Source organism: Callospermophilus lateralis, chromosome 19 (assembly GCF_048772815.1).
Source record: "Callospermophilus lateralis isolate mCalLat2 chromosome 19, mCalLat2.hap1, whole genome shotgun sequence".
In the NCBI taxonomy this organism is placed as follows: Eukaryota; Metazoa; Chordata; class Mammalia; order Rodentia; family Sciuridae; genus Callospermophilus; species Callospermophilus lateralis.
Genome location: NC_135323.1, coordinates 15,503,992 through 15,525,733, shown reverse-complemented (window position 1 = coordinate 15,525,733; position 21,742 = coordinate 15,503,992). Strand labels below are relative to the sequence as shown.

General features: G+C 36.1%; 1 protein-coding gene across 2 annotated transcripts in view; it reads right to left on the bottom strand.

Moving 5' to 3' along the window:
• LOC143385299 (transmembrane protein 180-like) overlaps window positions 1-17,022 on the bottom strand; it is a 34,570-nt gene extending 17,548 nt beyond the window's left edge. The window contains exons 1-5 of one of the 2 annotated variants that reach the window (XM_076840715.2): window positions 16,867-17,022; window positions 15,183-15,908; window positions 7,260-7,414; window positions 3,617-3,700; window positions 438-560 (exon numbers count right to left, since the gene is read on the bottom strand). In XM_076840715.2, the coding sequence (XP_076696830.2) occupies window positions 438-560; window positions 3,617-3,700; window positions 7,260-7,414; window positions 15,183-15,908; window positions 16,867-17,016 (1,238 nt within the window). In that variant the 5' untranslated portion in view covers window positions 17,017-17,022. The remainder of the gene's footprint in view (window positions 1-437; window positions 561-3,616; window positions 3,701-7,259; window positions 7,415-15,182; window positions 15,909-16,866) is intronic. The other variant, XM_076840714.2, reaches the window with a different exon arrangement.
• Window positions 17,023-21,742: the final 4,720 nt, after the last annotated feature.

The following is a 21,742-nucleotide window of genomic DNA, read 5'->3' as shown; positions in this document are numbered from 1 at the left end:
TGGGCAGACTGAGGAGGGGACCTCTTCTCTGCATTACCACAGTGCCCCATTATGCCTCTGATGGGCCCCTTTATCACGGCTTTTTTGTAATCTGTAGAGCCTCTTAAAGTCTCCTTATTCATATTGTATTCCCAGTACCTTTGTACCTGGCATATAAGAGCAAGTCCTTAAAAACTTTGGTGAAATGAAATAAGAATGAATGACTTAGATAAGGTCATCAATATGTAATTTAGTACAAATTATATAGACATATGTAGTGCATATAACTTAAATAATATCCAATACTTAAAGATGCTCTTCATAAAGTTCCTTCAGCATTCACAGTCGTAGCTTACTTGAGATACATGAGTTCATGACTAACAACATCCCAAAGGCAAGATAACAGCAGAGTTTGCTTTCATATTTCTTTCATGTGATTTCAAAGATTGTTACTTTACCTGCTGTTTGGGTCCCCATATTCATGCTGCTTTAGCTTACACAGCACCCCCATTGGAGCTAGAGACTGAGCAGGCTTGGTAAACAGAGCATAGATGCCAAAAATCATTGAGCAAAGGGACAATCTGGAAGACAAAGATTACAAGGGTATTTAACACACACAGATTACATGTGTATGTTTGTTCTTTCTTTCTTTCTTTCTTTTTTTTTTTTTTAGTTGTAGATGGACACAACATCCCCATTCATCCATTTTCATGTGGTGCTGAAGATGGAACCCAGTGCCCCACACATGTGAGGCAACCACTCCACCACTGAGCCCCAGACCTGGCCCACATGTGTATGTTTTTATACACATAAGTTCATACGTATATGTCTATGTATCAAGGACATATTCATCTAGGAAGTCCCTCCTGACCCTGAGTAAACAAAAATAGAAATAGCAGAATAATTATAAAACCTTAGCCCCATAGTTAAGATGCAAAGAGAAGACAGCTGCCTTCTTACATGCTCAGTAAGTGAGCTCTGTACTGAGTAAGTGAGCTCCACATATTAGTTAATTTAAGCCCCACAGCAATCACAAGAAAGCTTTTGCCACCCTCCTCTTTTAGAGATGGGAGAACAGATGACAACATCCACAGTCACACGATGTGTAAATGAAAGAACTGATATTCACACCTAAGTTTTTCTGCCCAAATTTATTACTTTAGTGGATTCCTAGTAAGAATCTTGCCATGTAGTTTTTTTATAATGATGTCATATAAAATCAATTATAATGATATCAAATAAAATAAATCAAGTGCACTGACTAAACAAAATTAATCTTTTCATGTTTTAAGTAGTGATGGAAACCTTGCCAATAAGGAGGAGAAAAAAGAAAGAAGAGAGAAAGAAAGAAATAGAGAAGGAAGGAAGGAAGGAAGGAAGGAAGAAAATAAATAAATAAAGGCCAGAGAATTGGAGGAAGTTTGACTTGATGTAAAGAACTTGGATTTGATTCCCAGTTCTTCAATCAGCTATTATGTTAACTTGGACAAGTTAATCCATGAATGGTATAAGTTTCCTAAAAATGAAGATAATTATAATCATATGGTAATATAACTACGCCTGTCTCCCCCCACAAAACTGTATGTGCCATGAGGGCAGGGACTACATGAGTTTTGTCATTATAGTAGAAAACTTTCCACTCTGACGTGATCAGGACATATGGCTAAAGCAAAAAAAAAGAAAAAAGAAGAAGAAAGAAAGAAAGAAATCACTTAAAGGTTTTCATTTTATACCTGTATTTCTTAAGTTTATAAAATCTAAGAGTAATTAAACCTTGTAATTATAATTACAAGCACATCTGACATTAACAGATTTAAAATAAAAAGCACTAATTTCTTGGTAAGGGTAGAATTGAATCATCAGAGCAGGAAAGCACAGGTATCCTCAAATAGCCATTCAATCACCAACATATGGCATACATGCACATAAGTAGGCATTGTTTAGGAGGAACAAAGAGTATCAGGTAAGTGGAGAGTCTCTTACAAGACCTGCTGAACTGTATCCCTCCCAGCTTTTCCACATTGCCTGACACATAGGTCATATCTGTAAAGTCAATCTTATCTATCATTCAATGGTGCTATTAGATGTAAACAAACAAATAAGCAAATAGCCTTATGGTGCTTATGCACACTGGCATTTGGCATATGTCGGTGCCCTTTTCTTTCCAACTGTTTGAAATGTTTCATTTATTTGTAGGGTATCTCATTCAAAGGGAATTTGAGGGCTGAGGGTATAGCTGAGTGGTATAGCGCATGCTCAGCTTGTGTAAGGCCCTCAGATCAATCCCCAGCACAAAAAAAAAAAAAAAAAGAAAAGAAAAGAAAAAAAAGAGCCAAATATGGTGGCATGCACCTGTAATTGGAGGATCAAAAGTTTAAAGCCAGCCTCAGCAATTCAGCAAGGCCCTATGCAATTTAGGGAGACACTGTCTCAAAACAAAAAATAAAAAAGGGCTGTAGATGTGACACAGTGGTTTAGTGCCCCTGGGTTTGATCTCTGGGACAAAAAAAAAAAAAAAAAAAAAATAAGAAGGAGGAGGAATAAGAGGAGGAGGAGGAGGAGAAATTGAGAGGTGTAAAACATTTGCTAAAATTGCTTTTTGTTAACTTTTTTTTTTTTTTTGTACCGCAGATTGAGCCCAGAAGTGCTTAACCACTGAGCCACATCCCCAGCCCTTTTTTATATTTTTATTTAGAGACAAGGTCTTGTTGAGTTACTTAGAGCCTCACTAAATTGCTGAGATTGGCTTTTAACTTGCGATCCTCCAGCCTCAGCCTCCTGAGCTGCTGGGATTACAGGCATGAGCCACTGCTCCTGGCACTTAATCATTTTTTTAAGGAAAAACAAAAAGTCTTTTCAGTCTTTCTAAGCATAAAGGTCATTAGACTGAAGATATATGATCCTGAACTGTAAGGCACTCATCAGCTTGCTTATTGCTATGATTATGACCGCAATAGGACTGTGAAACAGGAAAGGAATCCTATATAAAGAGGAGAACAAGCAGTGGGCAAAGCTCTCCTCCATTTCAGTTGCCTTAAAAAAAGAGAGAGACTGTGCAATATGTTTCTACAAAGTTAACAAAAAGGCTGTAAAATAATTCATTCCTCTCTAGAATGCAAAAGAGGGTATATATCTGCAAATATTTGTCAACCAAGAAAATTTTATAGCTGACCTAAAACATTCATAATCATACCAAAGAACAAAACATGTTATCATCAGCTTAGACTTTTTCAAGTAAGAAAGGATACAATGAAGCTTGATTTTTAAAATTTTAATTCTTAGAACATCACTGAGCACAGGTCACTTTACCTTACTGTCTGGTGTGTATGGCACCATGTAGAACCTACAGCTAACTAAGGTTTCGATTTACTTCTGAGTTTTAACCCTGTTGTAACATTGGCTCTGTGAACCTGAGGGATAAAAATCATAATGCCCTTTCAAAAGTGAGGGAAATGGTGCAGGGCAAACAAATAGGAATATCCTATGATATTCTACTCCCCAATTCCTAATGATGCCTCTTATAACCATCTCTCTTGTATGTGATTTATAGTATTAATATAACTGAGATATAGCGACTCTGGTAGGTCCTACCTGCATCTGACACTTTTATAGCTAATATCTGAATAAATATACTTACTGCCTATTGAACTTCAGTAAATCTGCATGGATCAGGTCAGCTAGTGGCAGGTTAAATAAACAAAAAGAAGCTTGCACAATCACCCTAGAAAAAAATTAAAATAATGTACACATATGAACATTTTTACAACTAGAAGGCACGGATTTTATTATTTTAAAAAAATACATCAAATGTAACTTGGCATTTGGTTTGCAAGAAGGAAAAAAGTGAAATTGGATACTATAAAAGTAAAGATATATTAAATACATACTTCTATGCCTCAAATAAATGCAATTCTCTTCTAAAAGTAATTACTTCCACATAGGATTTTTAAATGGTTTTTATGCTTTTTCCCATTCCCTAATAATTACTTGTTTATTAAAGTCTTCTCAAGTTACAAATAGATTCTAAGGAATAGAACTTTCCAGGGAATTTCATCTGCTTTCTCTTAATATAAAAACAGGATAAGGTAAGAACTGTAAATAGGCACATAACATTTTGGTTATGATAACAGAATAAAATGGAGAGAAAAGTTTAAGTTTAAAAAAGTAAACAAGAGCCAGGCATGGTGGCACACACCTATAATCCCAGAAATTTAAGTTCAAGGCCAGCCTCAGCAATGCAGTAAGTCCCTAAGCAACTTGGTGAGACCCTGTCTCAAAATAAAAAACAAAAATAAGATGGGGGGGGTTGCTCAGTGGTTAAGCACCTCTGGATTCAAACCCCAGGAAAAACAAAAACAAAAAAACCCTTTAGAAGAGAATCAGGCAAGAAATGAGGAACAGCTTTCCAGACACAGGAAACTGCATTTGTAAGACACAGAGGTGTCTGAACCAGAAATTTCAAAGTCTTTCCATATGGTAGAGAATACAGTGTAAATGAATAACAAGAAAAGAGGATGGAAAGATAAAGCAGGCCTGCATAAAAAGGACTTTATGTCATTCAAATATATCATGAAAACAATTGGTTTGTTAAGCAAAAGGATGACATGTTATTCTGATGCAATTTGGGAGAAGGGGTTAGAGGGACTAGAGACTGGAGGCAACGGGGACAACTGGAGGTTACAACAGCATTCCATATAAGTGACATTGAGACCTGAGCTGAATGAATAGGGAAGGATGGATTCAGGATGTGTTAGAGAGATGAGTCTGCCAATGATGTAGATGGAGGTGTTAAATGGAGGTGTCAAAATTCAGAGAGAGAAGGAAACAATTTCTCAGTCCAAAATTTGGGCAACTAGACAGATGGTGAAACCATTTCCCACAATGATGAACAAAGGTGAAAAAGAGCAGATAGGGGCAAGATCCTTGATTTGGACCCATTGAATTCAAGGTGTCTGGAGGAGTGGGTGCCAGGGGAAGAGTGGAAGTTGCAGAAATAGGAGGAACTGTCAGCTGATATTTTTTTATTTTTTTTAAATAGTTATTTATTTATTTTTTGGTTGTAGTTGGTCACAATACCTTTATTACACTTATTTATTTTTATGTGGTGCTGAGGATCGAACCCAGGATCTCGCACGTGGGAGGCAAGCACTCTACCGCTGAGCCATAACCCCAGCCCCTGATTCTTGACAAAGGCACCCAAAACACATGTTGGAGAAAAGACAGTCTCTTTAATAAATGGTACTGGGAAATTTGGATAGTCACCTACAGAAGATTGAAGCTTGACCCCTCACTCATACCTCATGCAAAAATTCAACTCAAGTCAGACTCAGTAGCACACACCTGTAATCCCAGAGCTTTCGAGGCTGAGGCATGAGGACCACAAGTTCAAAGCCAGCCTTGGCAACTTAGTGAGGCCTTAAACAACTTAGTGAGACTATGTCTCAAAATAAATATAAAAATGGATGGGGATGTGGCTCAGTTATTTAGTACCCCTGGATTCAATCCCTGGTACCAAAAAAAAAAAAATCAACTCAAAATGGATCAAAGAGCTAAGTATAAGACATAAAACTGTACAAGAAAGCATAGGGGAAACACTTCAAGACAATAACTTCTTGGATATGACATCAAAAACACAGGAAACAAAAGCAAAAATAGACAAGTGGGATTGCATCGAACTAAAATGCTTCTTCTGCACAGTAAGAAAGAAAAGAAAGGAAGGAAAGGATCAACAGTAAAGAGAAAAGTCACAGAATAGGAGAAAATATTTGCCAACTATTCATCTGACAAAGGAATAATATCCAGAATATATAAGGAACTAAAAAAAAAAAAAAAAAAAAAAAAACGCTAACAACACAAAAACCAAGCAATCCAATTAAAATATAAGCAAATGATCTGACTAGATACATCTTAAAAAAAAGAAATACAAATGGCCACAAATATATGAAAAAAAAGGTTCAGTATCATTAGTCATCAGGGAATTGCAAATCAAAACTACAATGAAATATTTTCTTACCCCAGTTAGAAAAGCTATCATCAAAAACATAAGAAATAAATGATGGTGAGGATGTGTAGAACAGGAAAATTTCATTTGCTACTGGTGGGAATGTGAATTAGAACAGTCATTATGGAGAATAGCATGGAGGCTCCTCAGAAAAACTAAAAATAAAGCTGGGCAGGAAAGAGCCTGTAATCCCAGTTACTCAGGAGGCTGAGGCAGGAGGTTTGCAAGTTTGAGGCCAGCCTAGCCAACACAGCAAGACCCCATTGCAAAAACAAACAAAAACCTAAAACTAGAAATAGCATATAATCCAGTTACCTTCCTTCTGGGTTTATATTCAAAGGAATTGAAATCAGCATGCTAAAGAAATTCCTCACACCTTAATTTCTTACAACACTATTCACAAAGCTAAGAGATGAAATCAGCCTCAGTATCCATCAGTGGATGAATGATTCAGAAGACATACACAATGAAATGTTATTTAGCCATCCAGAACAATGTGGGTAGAGGAAGACTGGATTTAATTAGTGAACCCTCTTTATACATGTATTGAAATCTCACACTGAAACCCATTAAATATGTACAATTATTACTTGTTAATCAAAAATTAGAAAAAAAGAAGAAATAGGAGAAAGAGTTGAAGGAGGAATAGAATCTCAGCTTCTTTGAATCTGACAACAGTATTTACTCAATATTGCATTTTAATAGGTCACCAAGAAGAAACTTAACTTTACTACAAAAATTATTGTGGGATATCTAGGGTCTTGTGCATGCAAGGCAAGTACTCTACCAACTGAGCTATATCCCCAAGTTGTGATCTCTCTTTAAAAAAAACAGAAAAACGTTAAACTGGGAGTGGTGGCACCTGCCTGTAATCCCAGCAGCTTGGGAGGCTGAGGCTGGAGGATCCCAAATTCAAAACCAGCCTCAGCAATTTAGCAGGACCCTGTCTCAAAAAGGAATAGGAATGTGGTTCAGTGGTTAAGCACCCCTGGGTTCAACCCCTTGTACTAAAAACAAACAAACAAAAACCAAGCATTCAAACAATTTGGTAGAAAGATTCAATGATCCAGCCTAGAAGCGAATATTACACAGGAATCCCATCAAAGATGTTCACTGGGGCCTGAGGCTGTGGCTCAGAGGTAGAGCACTTGCCTACCATGTGTGAGGTACTGGGTTTGATTCTCAGCACCACATATAAGTAAATGAACAAAATAAATGTCCATGCACCTAAAAAAATATTTTTTTAAAATGATGTTCACTGTTTTCAGCATTTACTTACTTGATAATAGTGAGATAAAAAGCCAAACAGTAATAGTAATCCTGTCCCAGAAGTAACATGACAATGGAGACCACTCCTTCTAGGTAGAAAGAGGTTAAGATAATCTTATAGTAACCAAATTTCTTCAGCCAGGACTGACCCATAAGGACAAGGCACTGAAATGGAAACAGATTTGGCTTTGTGTTAAGAAGCAAACCCACCCGTTATGTCTACTTACTCTCACTGATGACAAAATATTCTCATTACAAAATAAATTTGCTTTTGAATTACAGTATCAATTGAAACATACAACTAATTCTCTCTTGGTTTCGGATGATTTGACCCACATATATCCAAAAAATTGACTATGGATATTAATATTCTATAAATAACAAATAAGCTGCTATTATTTTCTATAAAAACAATAAACTAACCAGGAAATAGTTTCCTAATTTATTTTCATACTAAGGTAGATTTTACTAAAAGTGATCATATAAGACATTGATAAGTAGCAATAAACAGCATTGCTTTATGGTAAAGTGAAAGATTCAACTCAAATCTAAAATAAACCCAAACAAAATTCACATAGTGTACATGCACAGTAGCCAAAACGATTGTTGAATATATAAAAAAAAAACTCACTGTTATTCTTACTGTAATATTAATCTGAAGTGTACTTTTTACTCTAAAATCAGAGGTTTAGTAAACAATATTCCAGGATTCTCTCTATATTCTTTCTGCTGTGTGTCCTGCCTAATCTCACATATTTTCATAATTCCAATAGATTCATGTTGACATCTGAAACTTAGATTTGCTTTTTCCCCCTGCATTTCTTGCTACCAAATGAAAAAGTTCATTGTTCTAGACTGTAAAGTTTGTGCTAAATATACATATGTACATTAACAAAGATCAGAAGACACTCTTTGTTCTCAAGAGAAAAAGCACATTGTTTAGTCCTGAAAAGTTTCACTACCCAAATGTATGCACATTACAATTAGAAGAGCATTTTGAAAGACATAAGTAGACTACAAATGTCCTTTAATAAACATAAGGGTTTTTTTCCCCCCTCAACTGATTTTTTTTTTTTAGCTTAATTCTCTACTTTCAAGAAACAAGAGCTCACTTTCTGGATACTAAAAACAATAGCTCTATGATGGCTATAGTCCTAGGCATTCCTGAGAGTTCTATAAGAGAAGGTATGCAAAGCATCTAGCAAATCGAATTATACTCTTGTGTATAGTTATAATATTCAAAGTAACACATTTCCACATATTAAAATGAGTCTGCTTCTTCTGGATCTCAACAAATATGCAAAATATAAGAAGTTAATAATGTCACATGTCCTCAGTTTATATCACAGAGAACTGATTTCACCTAAAAGACATTTTCCTCCCACCCCATCTAGCTCTATATTCAACATACAAGGAACTCAATGATTGTTAGTTATTATTCTTGTGTCCAATATATAAAAAGATATGAGCCATATTTTTATACAAATAAATAAATATTTAAAAACTAAATATATGTTACATGAAAAATTTCCAAAATTTGTGAAGATAAAAAACCAGGATCCAGCCAGGTATGGCAGCACACACCTGTAATCCCAGTGACTCGGGATGCTAAGGCAGGAGGATAGCAAGTTCAAGGCCAGCCCCAGCCACTTAGCCAGGAGGCTGTAAGAAACTAGTGAGTCCCTGTCTCAAAATAAAAAATAAAAAAAGGTCTAGGGATATAGTTCAGTGGTAGAGCCCCCCTGAGTTCAATTTCCAGTACCAAAAACAAAATAAAATGCAGGATACAAAAGATTCATAGATGAACTCATTTTATTTTAAAAATTATAGGTACAACTTGGTTTTAAAAACCTCAGTAAGTAAAATATGGGAAAGTACATGAGTAATAGTTCTTACTGCAAGTTATTTGGTAGTGGAATTGTACAACGGATGCCATTTTTACAATAAAAAAAATAAAGAGGTTATGATTCATTCAGAAGCATTAGCAGTCCCTCACTCCATCACAATTCAACCATCTGATGATCTCTACCCAGAACATGGCTAAAAGATAAAAGAAGTAAAAAAACATCAATGGGAACTAACAAAATAAAATCATGACTCTACATACTTAGTAAAGTTTATGTTCTTTTTTATATAATTATTTTTATTTGTAGCTGGACATAATACATTTATTTTATTTATTTTTATGTGGTGCTGAGGACCAAACCCAGGGCCTTGCATTTGATAGGCGATCACTCTACCACTGAGCCATAACTCCAGCCCAAAGCTTATGTTCTTTACTCATGAAAGTCCTTCAGGTATTCACTAAATATCTATCTAAATACTTAGGAGTAAATTTAACAAAAGAAAGAAGAAGCTATACAGCATTGTTGAAATTTTTTAAATCTAAAATAGATGGAAAAACATTCCATGTTCATGAATCTGAAGATTTAACATCAAGATTTTTGTGATTTTTAAAATTATTTTTAGTTATAGTTGTACACATTACCTTTATTTAACTTATTTATTTTTATGTGGTGCTGAGGATGGAACCCAGGGTCTCGCACATGCAAGGTGAATGCTCTACCACTGAGCCATAACCCCAGCCCTGTTTGTTTGTTTTTTGGTAATGGGTATTGAACCTAGGGCTTTGCACATTCGAGGCAAGTACTCTGCCACTGAGCTACATTCTCAGCCCAAGATTTAACATCATTAAGACAGCAATACCATCCAAGTAATTTATACATCCAGTGAACTTCCTATCAGCATCCCAGCTAAGTTCTTTGTAGAAATTGACAAGCTGATTCTAAAATTCATATAGATTTTCAAAAGACCCAGAATAGCCAAAAACATCTTGGAAAAGAATAAAATAGGAGGATTCACACTTTCCAATTCCATCAAGAAAGTGAAAAGACAACCTACAGAATAGGAGACTATTTTTATGAAGTATATCTGATAATACACACTATGAAAAAATATGAAAAACCATTACAACTCCATAATAAAAAGGCAAATAACTGAGCAAATGAGCTAAATAGATAGTCTTCCAAAGAACCTATACAACAATCCATGAAAAATGTTCAACATCATTAATCATCAGGGAAATCCAAAACTATAATGAGATGCCTACAATAAAAAAAGATAACAAGAGTTGGTAGTGATTTGGAGAAATTGGAACCATTGTACACTGCTGGTGGGGATGTCAAATGGTGTAGCCACTCCAGAAAACAGTCTGTCACCATCTCAAAATGTGAAATATAGAGTTACCATAAAACCTGTATATTCCATTCCTAGATAGATACCCCAAAGAAATGAAAATATATGACCATACAAAATTTAACACTAATGTTTATGGCAACATAACTCATTAATAACCCCAAAATGGAAACAACTCAAATGTCCATCAACTAATGAATAGATAAACAAAATTTGGTACATTAATCTAATGGAATATTATTGAATCATAAAAAAGGAATTTTATGGTTTGAATATGGTTGGTTGCCTCAAAAACTCGTGTTGGAGTTTAGTCCCTATTGAGAGATATTAAGAGGGTAGAAATTTAATCCACCTACAGTGTTTAGAGGTGAGCCTTTGGGAGGCGATTAGAATTCAATAATGTTAACAGGATGGAGCCTCCATGATTGATTACTGGTGACCTTATAAGAAGACGACTCCATGATTGGTTACCGGTTACTTTATAAGAGACTAGAATATATATACACTTGGGCTCTTTCTCTCCTGTCACATAATATGGCCTGTTCCTGCTTAGGATTCTGCCAGCAAGAAAGCCATTACCAGATGCAGCCCATCAACCTTGGACTACAGAACATGAACCTCTTTTATTTAAAATATACCTATTCTGTGGTATTATGTTATTAACATCTAAAAACAGATTAATATAGAATGAAATGTTCATGTACTAGAGCATGGATGAACCTTAAAAACAGGCTATGTGAAAAAACCAGTCACAAAAGACCACATATTATATAATTTTATTACATGAAAATCCAGAAAAGCAAATCCATAAAGACAAAAGGTGGTTTAATGGTTTCCAGGGCTGAGGGGAGTGAAGTGAGGATTGACTGATTATTTTCAGAGTGATAAAAATGTACTCAACTTGACCATAGTGCTAATCCTACAACTCTGAATATGCTAAACTATACTGAATTGTGTGCTTTAAATGAATGAATTGTATGCAATGGGAATCATATCTCAATAAGGCTGTTTTAAAAAATCAGCTCCATTTTTACATGGGAGTTTAATTTAATGAACTTTTTTAAAGCTGGCAAAGAGTAGAAACTACAGATAAGCACATGACTTAAAGTGAGAAGGTATAAACAGCCTAAAATATGGTGGCAAATAATAAGTAGAGACAGAAATTCAAACAGCTTCCTAATCTGGGTCATTGAAATTAGGAGCTGCTACAGTTTTGGATCTCAAATGCCCCCCAAAGGCCCATGGGTTAAAGGCTTGGTCCCCAATGTGGCCCTGTTGTGGGGTGATGGAACACTTAGTAGGTAAGGCCTAGTGTGAGGCCCTTTGGTCATGGGGGTAGGTATGCCCTTGAAAAGGATGTGGGACCCCAGCCCCTTTATATTTCTCTTGATTTCTGTCCAAGAAGTGATGAGTTTGCTCCATCAAGCACTCCCTACCATTGCCATCCAGCACCCCACCACAGTCCTAAAGCAATGGGCCCAACCAAACTTGAACGGAACTTCTAGAACTGTGATCTAAATAAACCTCTTATAAGTTAATTATTCCAGGTATTTTGTTACAGTAATGTGAAGCTAACACAGGAGTAAAAAGCTTGGCAAACCTCACAATGCTCTGAAGGGAGGGCATCATTTTATCTTGCACACATTAACACCTGGAACTACAATGATTAACCAGAAGTTCCTTTAGTATACCCTGCTAAATAAATGATGTGCACACAGTACATCTTAGAGATAGATTTTTTTTTGAGATGGGGTCTCACTATGTTGTCCAATCTAGTCTTTTTTTTTAAGAATTTTTTTCACAATGCTCCTATAGCACAAGAATTAAAACCCAGAATCAATAAATGGGATGGATTCAAACTGAAAAGCTTCTTCTCAGCAAAAGAAACAATCAGTGAGGTGAATGGAGAGCCTACATCTTGGGAGGAAATCTTTACCCCTCACACATCAGATAGAGCACTAATCTCTAGGGTATATAAAGAACTCAAAAAGCTAAGCACCAAAAAAACAAATAACCTAATCAGTAAATGGGCCAAGGACATGAACAGACGAGGATATACAATCAATCAACAAATATATGAAAGAATGTTCATCATCTCTAGCAATTAGAGAAATGCAAATCAAAACTACTCTAAGATATCATCTCACTCCAGTCAGAATGGCAGCTATTATGAAGACAAACAACAATAAGTGTTGGCAAGGATGTGGGGAAAAAGGTACACTCATACATTACTGGTAGGACTGAAAATTGGTGCAGTCGATTTGGAAAGCAGTATAGAGATTCCTTGGAAAACTGGGAATGAAACCACCATTTGACCCAGCTATCCTAGTCCTCGGTCTATACCCAAAGGACTTAAAACGCATACTACAGGGACACAGCCACATCAATGTTTATAGCAGTACAATTCACAATAGCTAAACTGTGGAACTAACCTAGATGCCCTTGAGTAGATAAATGGATAAAAAAATGTGGCATATATACACAATGGAAAATTACTCAGCAATAAAAGAGATTAAAATCATGGCATTTGCAGGTAAATGGATGGTGTTTGAGAAGGTAATGCTAAGGTAATGCTAAGTGAAGTTAGTTGATCCCCAAAAAAACAAATGCTGAATGTTTTCTCTGATATAAGGTGACTGACTCAAAGTGGGGTAGGGAGGGGAAGCATGGGAGGAATAGATGAACTCTAGATAGGGCAGAGGGGTGGGAGGGAAAGGGAAGGGGCAGGGGATTAGCAAGGATGGTGGAATCTGATGGACATCATTATCCAAAATGCCGCAGTCTGGCTGGGCACAAATCACCAGCCACTGAAGCAGGAACAAACTTTATTTCTGAACTCCACCAGCACACTCCACACACGCTCCCCCCCCCCCCCCCCCCCCCCCCGGAACTCTCCCGAACGCCACGGGGCTCCTCCAGGTACCACCAACCAGAAATCCCTCCTCCAGAAATCCCTCCTCCCACACTTCCCCAACCAATGGGAACTCTCCAGGAATCCCCACGAGAACTCCAAAGTAGCGCAAGAACTCCAAAGTAGCGCGAGAACTCCAAAGTAGCAGGCTGAGGCGGACAGTAAATGTCTAATATACAACCGAATCAATCCAGCATCATCTTAATGGCTTGCCTCTCAACCAATACTATTGGCAAAATGCCAGGGGCCATTCCGACTCGGCTGTGGCTCTCGGCACCAAAGTACATGTATGAAGACACAAATTGGTATCAACATACTTTATATACAACCAGAGATATGAAAATTTTTGCTCTATATGTGTGATAAGAATTGTAATGAATTTCAATGTAATTTATTTTAAAAAATCAATAAAAAATTTTAAAAAATAAAAAGAATTTTTTTCACAATACCTTTATTCCATTTACTTATTTTTATATGGTGCTGAGGATCCAACCCGGACCTTACACACCAGGCAAGCGCTCTACCACTGAGCTACATCCCCAGCCCATCCCCTATCCAATCTAGTCTTGAACCCATGGGCTCAAATGATCTTCCTGCCTCAGACTCCAGAGTAGCTGGGATTATAGGCACACATCACCACACCAAGTTAGCATCTTGAAGTGCATGCCTCTTGAGGCACATAGATGCTCTGTGCCTCTTATCTATATGGATGAAAAGGATCTCTTTGGAGCTTATTATAAGAATTACATGAGGTAATATGTACAATGTGTTTGGCATAATCCATGAGTTGTCATTATTATAATATAAACAGGAGACATAAAGAACTGAGCTAATAGCAGAAAGGCAAATTCTATCCTATATACTTCATTTAAGAAATTATGGTTACACTTAAGAATTATTGGACTACTTCTATCCCAAATGGTTTAAATACTTTTGAAAGTTGGCAAGTGGTAAAAACTAGACTATCCAGAATGTCTTATTCCTTATTCCATGAAATATATAAGTAACAGGTTTTACTTATTGTTCATGAAAACAGGAGAAACTGAAGTCACATTAATTAAATCATTTTTGTGCTCATATTTAGGTTGAGGGGAGTGATATATTAGTTCTCCAAATGATATAATAAACAGCATGACAGTATTTTTGTTTTTTGAAGGAGAACATGCCCTCTACAATAATAGTCATGGATATGGAATTTTAATAACACTCTGGAATTCCAGAACTCAGGACTTTTGCCAAGTGTTTTGAAACCTGGCTCCATGGATTCTTGATCAAGTGACTTTTCTTCCATATAACTGTCACAAAAATCATACTTCAATAAAGCAAAACAACACACTCATTATTTTCTTCCATAGTTCTGCTGAGACTTAAATGGAAAAGCTCAGGGAACAAAATTCAAAAGTTAAAATGTTTAAAATACCATGTTGCTTGACTTTCACTGGATTCTTCCTTTTTTCCTTTTCATCTTCTTTTTTCTATTATGTTTCTACTGAATCTTCTATAAGGTCTGGGGCTCTGAATCTTTAGGTTTCTTAATAAAAATGTGCATCTTATTCACACTACTGATATAATCAGGTTTCTAATTTCCTCAGCCAGTTAAGAATTAAACACTTTAAATTTTGATAGTACTAGGGATTGAATTCAGGGCCTCGCACATGCTAGGAAAGTGCCCCACCATTGGGCTACATCCCCAGCCCTTCTTTAATTTGATTTTGAGACAGGGTCTCACTAAATTGCCAAGGCTGACCTCCAACTTGGGATCCTCCCGCTTCAGTGTCCCAAGTAGCTGAGATTACTACCACACCTGGGTAAGAGTTATTCACATACCTGTGGGCAAATGAATCCTGCCCCGTACATGACGCTCCTTGTGGAAGAAGAAAGAACATTCCTGGGAATGAGATTATCTGCAAAAATCATCATGAAGTTATTGAAGAAAGTTAAATGGAAGACTTGTAAGAAACTCATGATCAGAAAAAGGAAGAAGTTCTTCTGGAACAAGATTTGTCTCAAAAATAAGGCGACAGAGGTCCAGGTCAGATCCTGTTCACTTTCCAAGAAAACATTTTCCTCAGTGCTTCTTTTAGGTTCAAAATTTCTCATGTAGTACATGCCACTGTAAAGGCTGCAAGCTGCAAAAAAGGCAATGACAATAGCAACAGACTGAAATTTGGGCAGAATTTCCAAGTTATTAGAGATGAGGCCACAGAAAAAGACACTGGTAGATCCTACTAGTGCTGCCACACGATTCATTTTAATCAGCTGAAGATGACTTTCTTGCCTAGTAACAGTTTCTGCAAAGAATCTGCACTGGGCTTGCTCCACACAAGTAAGTGTGCTATCAAAAGCACATAATGATACCACCAGGTGAAGTGCACTAAGCCAGTCAATTTCTTCATAGAATTTCCAAGGGAACCAAGGAAGCAGGAAGGCCACTGCATATAAAAGAGTTCCATATAAGACAGAAAGATTACTGCATAAAAAGCGTTCAGTCTTAAAATCGATGTGAAAATACCCAGTCAGGACATTAAGAACATTCCAGATCATTAAAATTATCTAAGGAGAAGAAACATGCAGGTTTATTTCAATAGTCGTGTAAACTACTACATTCAGTATAAGATGAAATCACCCCTGAATTTTTTTTTTACTTAAATGAAGTATTTAAAACTTATAGAAAAAAAAATCTCATTATGTTCAGAAACAGTTGAAATATTAATAATAATAACATCTAGTACTACTCAAAGCCAATGTGCATTCACTTTGTGTTAGGTATTATAAAAGTATTCATATGCATTATTTTATCAAATCCTTAAAAATAGTACCTATCTTAAAAATAATATTATAAGATAGGTACTATTAATATTCCCAGTTTACAAATAAGGAAAATGAGGGTAAAAAAGGTTAAGCAACTTGCTTAGCTAACAAACAACATAGTCAGGGTCTGAACCAAGGTAGTTTATCCAGAGTCTGTGCCCATATCATTATGCTAGACTGTCTCCCAACCATGGTGCACAGAGCCATCCACGCTACTGCAAAGAATGACATAGTGTCATTTTGGCATACTGTTATAGGCATAGCATTATATAACTTTCACCAGGAAAGATTAAAATATCAACGTTTGCCAACTAAAAATGAGTACAGTAAATATGTAGTTGTCTCTAATAAATAAGTAGCATTATAAAATATAAGAGTTTTAAAACCATCCTTTGTAATGAGTTACAATACAATTTGTCACTATCATGGGCCTCTCTATGACAAAGAGAGGAGAATATCAATTATTCAATATCAATTATTTCACATAAGTTAATTTGCAAGATGACCAAAGTATAGCCTTGGTTTTATATTTTAAGTGGCAATCTTTTAAAAATCTCTCTTTGTCCTCAGAGAACCTTGGACATCAAGAATTTTTCAGCTGCACGAAGAATCAACTGTTTTGTAAATAACAATAATAACACAACCGTGAGGAAGAAGTTGTTCTGTCCTATGTAAAAGTAGAGTGAAGACTCCATCTCACCTGGGATTGATAGAAGGCCACTTCTGGAACTCGGTATATATGTATAAAAAATTTCACGTAATAGAAACTGAAGACAGAATTTAGCATTTCGGTCCCTAATGTTATCAGACAGTATGCCCGAGCAACTGGATTGATATTGAAAAGTGTCATTTTCCATGAAGAGGAACTTTTCTTCCCTATGTTTAAAAAAAAAGTTAAAACTCACTGTTTGCATGCAATAGTTGATGGTTGGTAAAATTCCACTGGACACTAGTTAATTTTACTTAAGAACCCAAAACTACTAGCTATGAATTGTCACCTGATTTAACACTCTACTTATCTGTACTAAACATTTTTTGAGATATTGCCTTGAATTCTAATTTGTATACAATGTGACTCTATTTGTATTTAATTTTTTTTTAGTTTGTAGATGTAGCATGTCTTTATTAATTTTTGAATGCGGTGCTAATAATCGAACCCAGTACCTCACACATGCTAGGCAAGTGCTCTGCCAAGGAGCCCTAACCCCAGCCCTCTATTTATATTTTTCATATATTTTCTAAATTGTAAAGTAGGATTCATCCAAATGTTTGGACATGCTTAGGTAGCAGTCAGCTTATGCATTATCTTCCTTACTTGGAAGGGTACAACAGAAAAAGAACAATGAAATGACAGCATTTTGTCAGAGAGAAGGAATAGAAGCAAGTCCTTCATCTAAGGATAAAGTTATCTGTTCAGTAGCACAGATTTGCATTTGAAGATTTATTCCTGATCTTTTCCTGATAGACTATGTAGCTTTGACCCAAAGGATATCTATGAGGGTTACAAGGAATGTAGAAATAATACATTCTGATTCTTGCTCTGAAGTAGATGCCTCTCTCAAATCTATCTTATCACCTTACCCTTTAATCTATATAACCAGAAAACAGGGAAAGGTTAACCAAACAGGAGTAGGCACAGTTTCATCTTTTAACTACAGTTTTTGCTTTTGTTATTGTTTCTTCTGGGTTTTTTTGGCACCATGGATTGAACCCAGAGGTGCTTAACCACCAAGCCACATCTCCAGGCCTTTTTATTTTTTGAGACAGAGTCTCACTAAATTGTTGAGGCTGGCTGTGAAATTTGGATCCTTCTGCCTCAGCCTCCTGGCCCCTGGAATTACAGGTGTGCACCACCACATCCACTTGACTACAGTTTTAACAGACCATCATGATCTTCATGTATTATCCCTGGTTTACTAGAATATTTGTCGAGATCTCCACAATCTTACTGAGTCAGAAAACAGACAAATATTCATATAAATTGAGGGATGTTATTTGCTTGAATAATCCTTGGACTTCTGTTTTAATTTGGAAGATCTAGGAACAGTCTATGATCCCCCAGTTTCTTAGGGAACAAGAAGGCAGGTTAAAAAGGGGGAAATGGACATTTGACTCAGATGATTAAATGATTGGTCTATAAGCTTCACTTTGACCCCAGTAGACTGATGGTTCTAATTCTATGAGCAGTAGGGCATTAGAATTATCAAGAAAGGTTATTAACCCCATGTAGGTACCAAACATTGTAGGCTAAACAAAGAATATTTTGCACGGGCTGAGTATATAGCTAGCTCAGTGGTAGAGCTTGCCTAGCATACAGGCCACCGTTTTGATTCCTAGTACTGGGGGGGAAAAGGCATTTGGCCCATATGTATACTTCTGCTCTTAAAATGTTTGTAGATTCTGCCAAAATGATAAGATACAAATCTGTTTTATTCTCATCATTATACAGTTCTCAAATACTTAAAAGTACAAGTACTACAATATCATGTAGTCAGCCAATGTTTTTGTCTTTAATGGGTAGTTCTCAGATTTAAAAAAGCTGGGAACTACTGGAGAGGACCCTAACTCCAGAGAGTTACTCTGGGCATAAGTGAGAATGAAAACTGGGCTAGAGGTCACTTTGTCACTAAAAGAGCCAGAAAACAAGGGAGTCAGTAGAACCAAAAGCCAAGATACAAATTTAACCCACTGAAATCTAGGCATTCTTTTTTTTTTTTCCTCTGAGTTTTATTTTAAGCACACTAAAACAAGAAGCAAGCCATGACTTTCTGAACTAATCTATCATTAAGTCAAAAGGCAGGCATTTATAAACTCAGAAGTGTGCAAAGTGTTATAAACTCCCTGAGGAGTTCAAATTTCTTTTTTTAAAGAAATCGAGTTAAGCACCAGCCTTTCTGAAACTAAAAATATAAGATTTTTGATAGTATTATGAAAAACTCTACAATCTGAATTTCTCTGCTTGTTTGTATTGAGAGGAGGAAGTAACATCTTCCTTACTTCCCTCTGAGGAAAGAACTATCAGTATTTTGCTTTAGATTACTTTCATCATAGTAAATATGTGTTTCAGGAGGTATTGAACTGAAAATCACCACTTAAAATCTCTCCAAAGCCACCACCACTAACTAAAAAGTCTCCTTAAAAGACTTAAAATACTTTTGACATATATATACACCCAAGAACAAAGAATTTCTGAAGGAGGATCTTCTTTTTTTAATATTTATTTCTTAGGTGTAATTGGGCACATATACCTTTATTTATTTATTTTTATGTGATGCTGAGGATCGAACCCAGGGCCTTGCTCGTGCTAGGCGAGTGCTCTACCACTGAGCCACAACCCCAGCCCCCCTGGAGGATCTTCTTCACCACAAAATGCTTTATACAGAATAGTTTAAAAGCAGCAGTGCTATAATGGTCAGGCTGGGTAAGTACACTAAGTACTGGTGAATTATTAAATGAACACCTTTTAGAATCAACTTGGGTAGTTATTCACTAACCTACTACTCAGCCAAATGGTATTAATGTCACTGAAGAGGCCACTTATGACTGCTTCTATGCATGACTAACAGGCTCTAAAAGAATAATGGAGTGCCTCTAAAGCAGGGATTCTAGCACTCAAAGCAAAAAAAAAAAAAAAATTCAGTGTAATTTTTCTTTCAGTTTTTCCAAGGGAGCTGTATAGTTCCTGAAAATAGTGTCCTTAAAAAAAAAAAAAAACCACTAATATACCCCCCCGCCCCCGCTCAAAGGCATAAAGCCTGTGGGATTTTGGATTTGTTTTTACTGCTTTACACTATCAGTAACTTTAATTCTCCAGATTTTTCTTTTTTTAAAAAAAGAGGATTGTTAAAGAACATGCCAGGGGCTGGGGTTGTGGTTCAGTGGTAGAATGCTTGCCCAGCACGTGTAAGGTCCTGAGTTCAATCCTCAGCAACACATAAAATAAAATATATTGTGTCCAACTACAACTAACATATATATATATATATTTTTTTTAAAAAAAAGAACACGCCAATACATTTTTTCCATTTAAAGACAAAATGAGCTTCTATTTGTCATGGATAAAACAGCCAGCACCACCAGTGACTAAGGTCACATGCATGATTCTAGAACTTCAGCTTCTACAAATGACTATTAGCAAATCATAAACCCAATTTTCTCTTTCCAAAGTGTTCTATATGTAGTGATTAAGAGAACTGGTTTTAAATTATCTTATTTTGCCTCTATAGTATATCTCTACCTGAATGTTGACAACTTGGGCAGTAGAGACTTTAGAGGGGACTAGCTTTCATCTTTATAAACTAGCAATAAAAACTGGATCAGTAACATCTTACCTTTCAGTATTGCCTGTATTCAAAAGAAAGGGATTTGTGAATTTACCTTTAGTTTAAATATTATTACTTTTTAGCATTGGAATTCCTTTTACAGTTTTTGGTTGGTATTCTACTATAAGAAAGGGCTTTCTTTTCCCTATCACTCATTTATATCAGTATGGCCTCAACATTTAATAGGTTATAATCCATTACTATTATTATTGTTGATTTTGATGCACCGGGATATTGTTCAGTGATAGAGTGCATGCTTAGCATGTGTGAGGCCTTTGCTCCAACCCCAACATACAAACAAATAAAAGATATATTTTGATTGTCCCCAAACATACCCACATTTTCAAACAGTATCACTAACAATGATAAGCTTTATGTTTGAGAATGGCACAAAGTACTGCCTTATAGTTTTTGTGACTCTCAAAACCCTGTAAGGCAAAGAGGTAATCTTTCCTGCAAACAGTTTGCTAAAGGCTTCTCTGTTTGTGTCAACTGCAACTAGAACTTGAGGGGTTTGTTTGTTTGTTTAACCCTAGGTCTAGATCCATAATGCTTTTTATTCTATTAAGAGGTCTTCCAGGGGACTGGGGTTATGGCTCAGCAGTAGAGTGCTCTCTTCGCATGTGCAAGGCCCTGGGTTCGATACTCAGCACCATATAAAAATAAATAAAGTTATTAAAAAAATACTGATTTCATTAAAAGGGGGGGGGGCTTCCTGAAAGGCTGAAAACCTCCAGCAATAACTTCACAATGGGGAGCTTTTCTTGTCTTTGGCAAGTTTTCTCCCAAGATCAGGGGCCTGCAGGCTAGGTGATCAAGCATCAACTTGTTACCCTGATTGGAACAAGAATGGAAAGGAGGACTCTACATTTTATTACCCACAAGACTATTTTGAGTTTTTCCCCTTCCCAAATCACCCAAGTATTTATTAATTTATACAAAGACAAATGTAAATTTGAGGATTTATAATTGCTTCCTAACAATTTCTCCTATTCCTACATAGCTTTTGAAAAAAAATTTATTGGTACATTATAATTATATACAATAGCAGAATTTGCTGATACATATTTGTACGTGCACACCATATAACAATTTGGTCAATTTTATTCCACAGTACCTCCCCTTTCTCTCTTTCACCTATTTTTAATTACAATATAAGGTTTTAAAAAATAAATCACAGAGAGATGTATAATGTAACTCCAGTCCCAACTCACTTCTCCCTTCAGGCACTTTCAACTGTTTCCCATTTTAGTT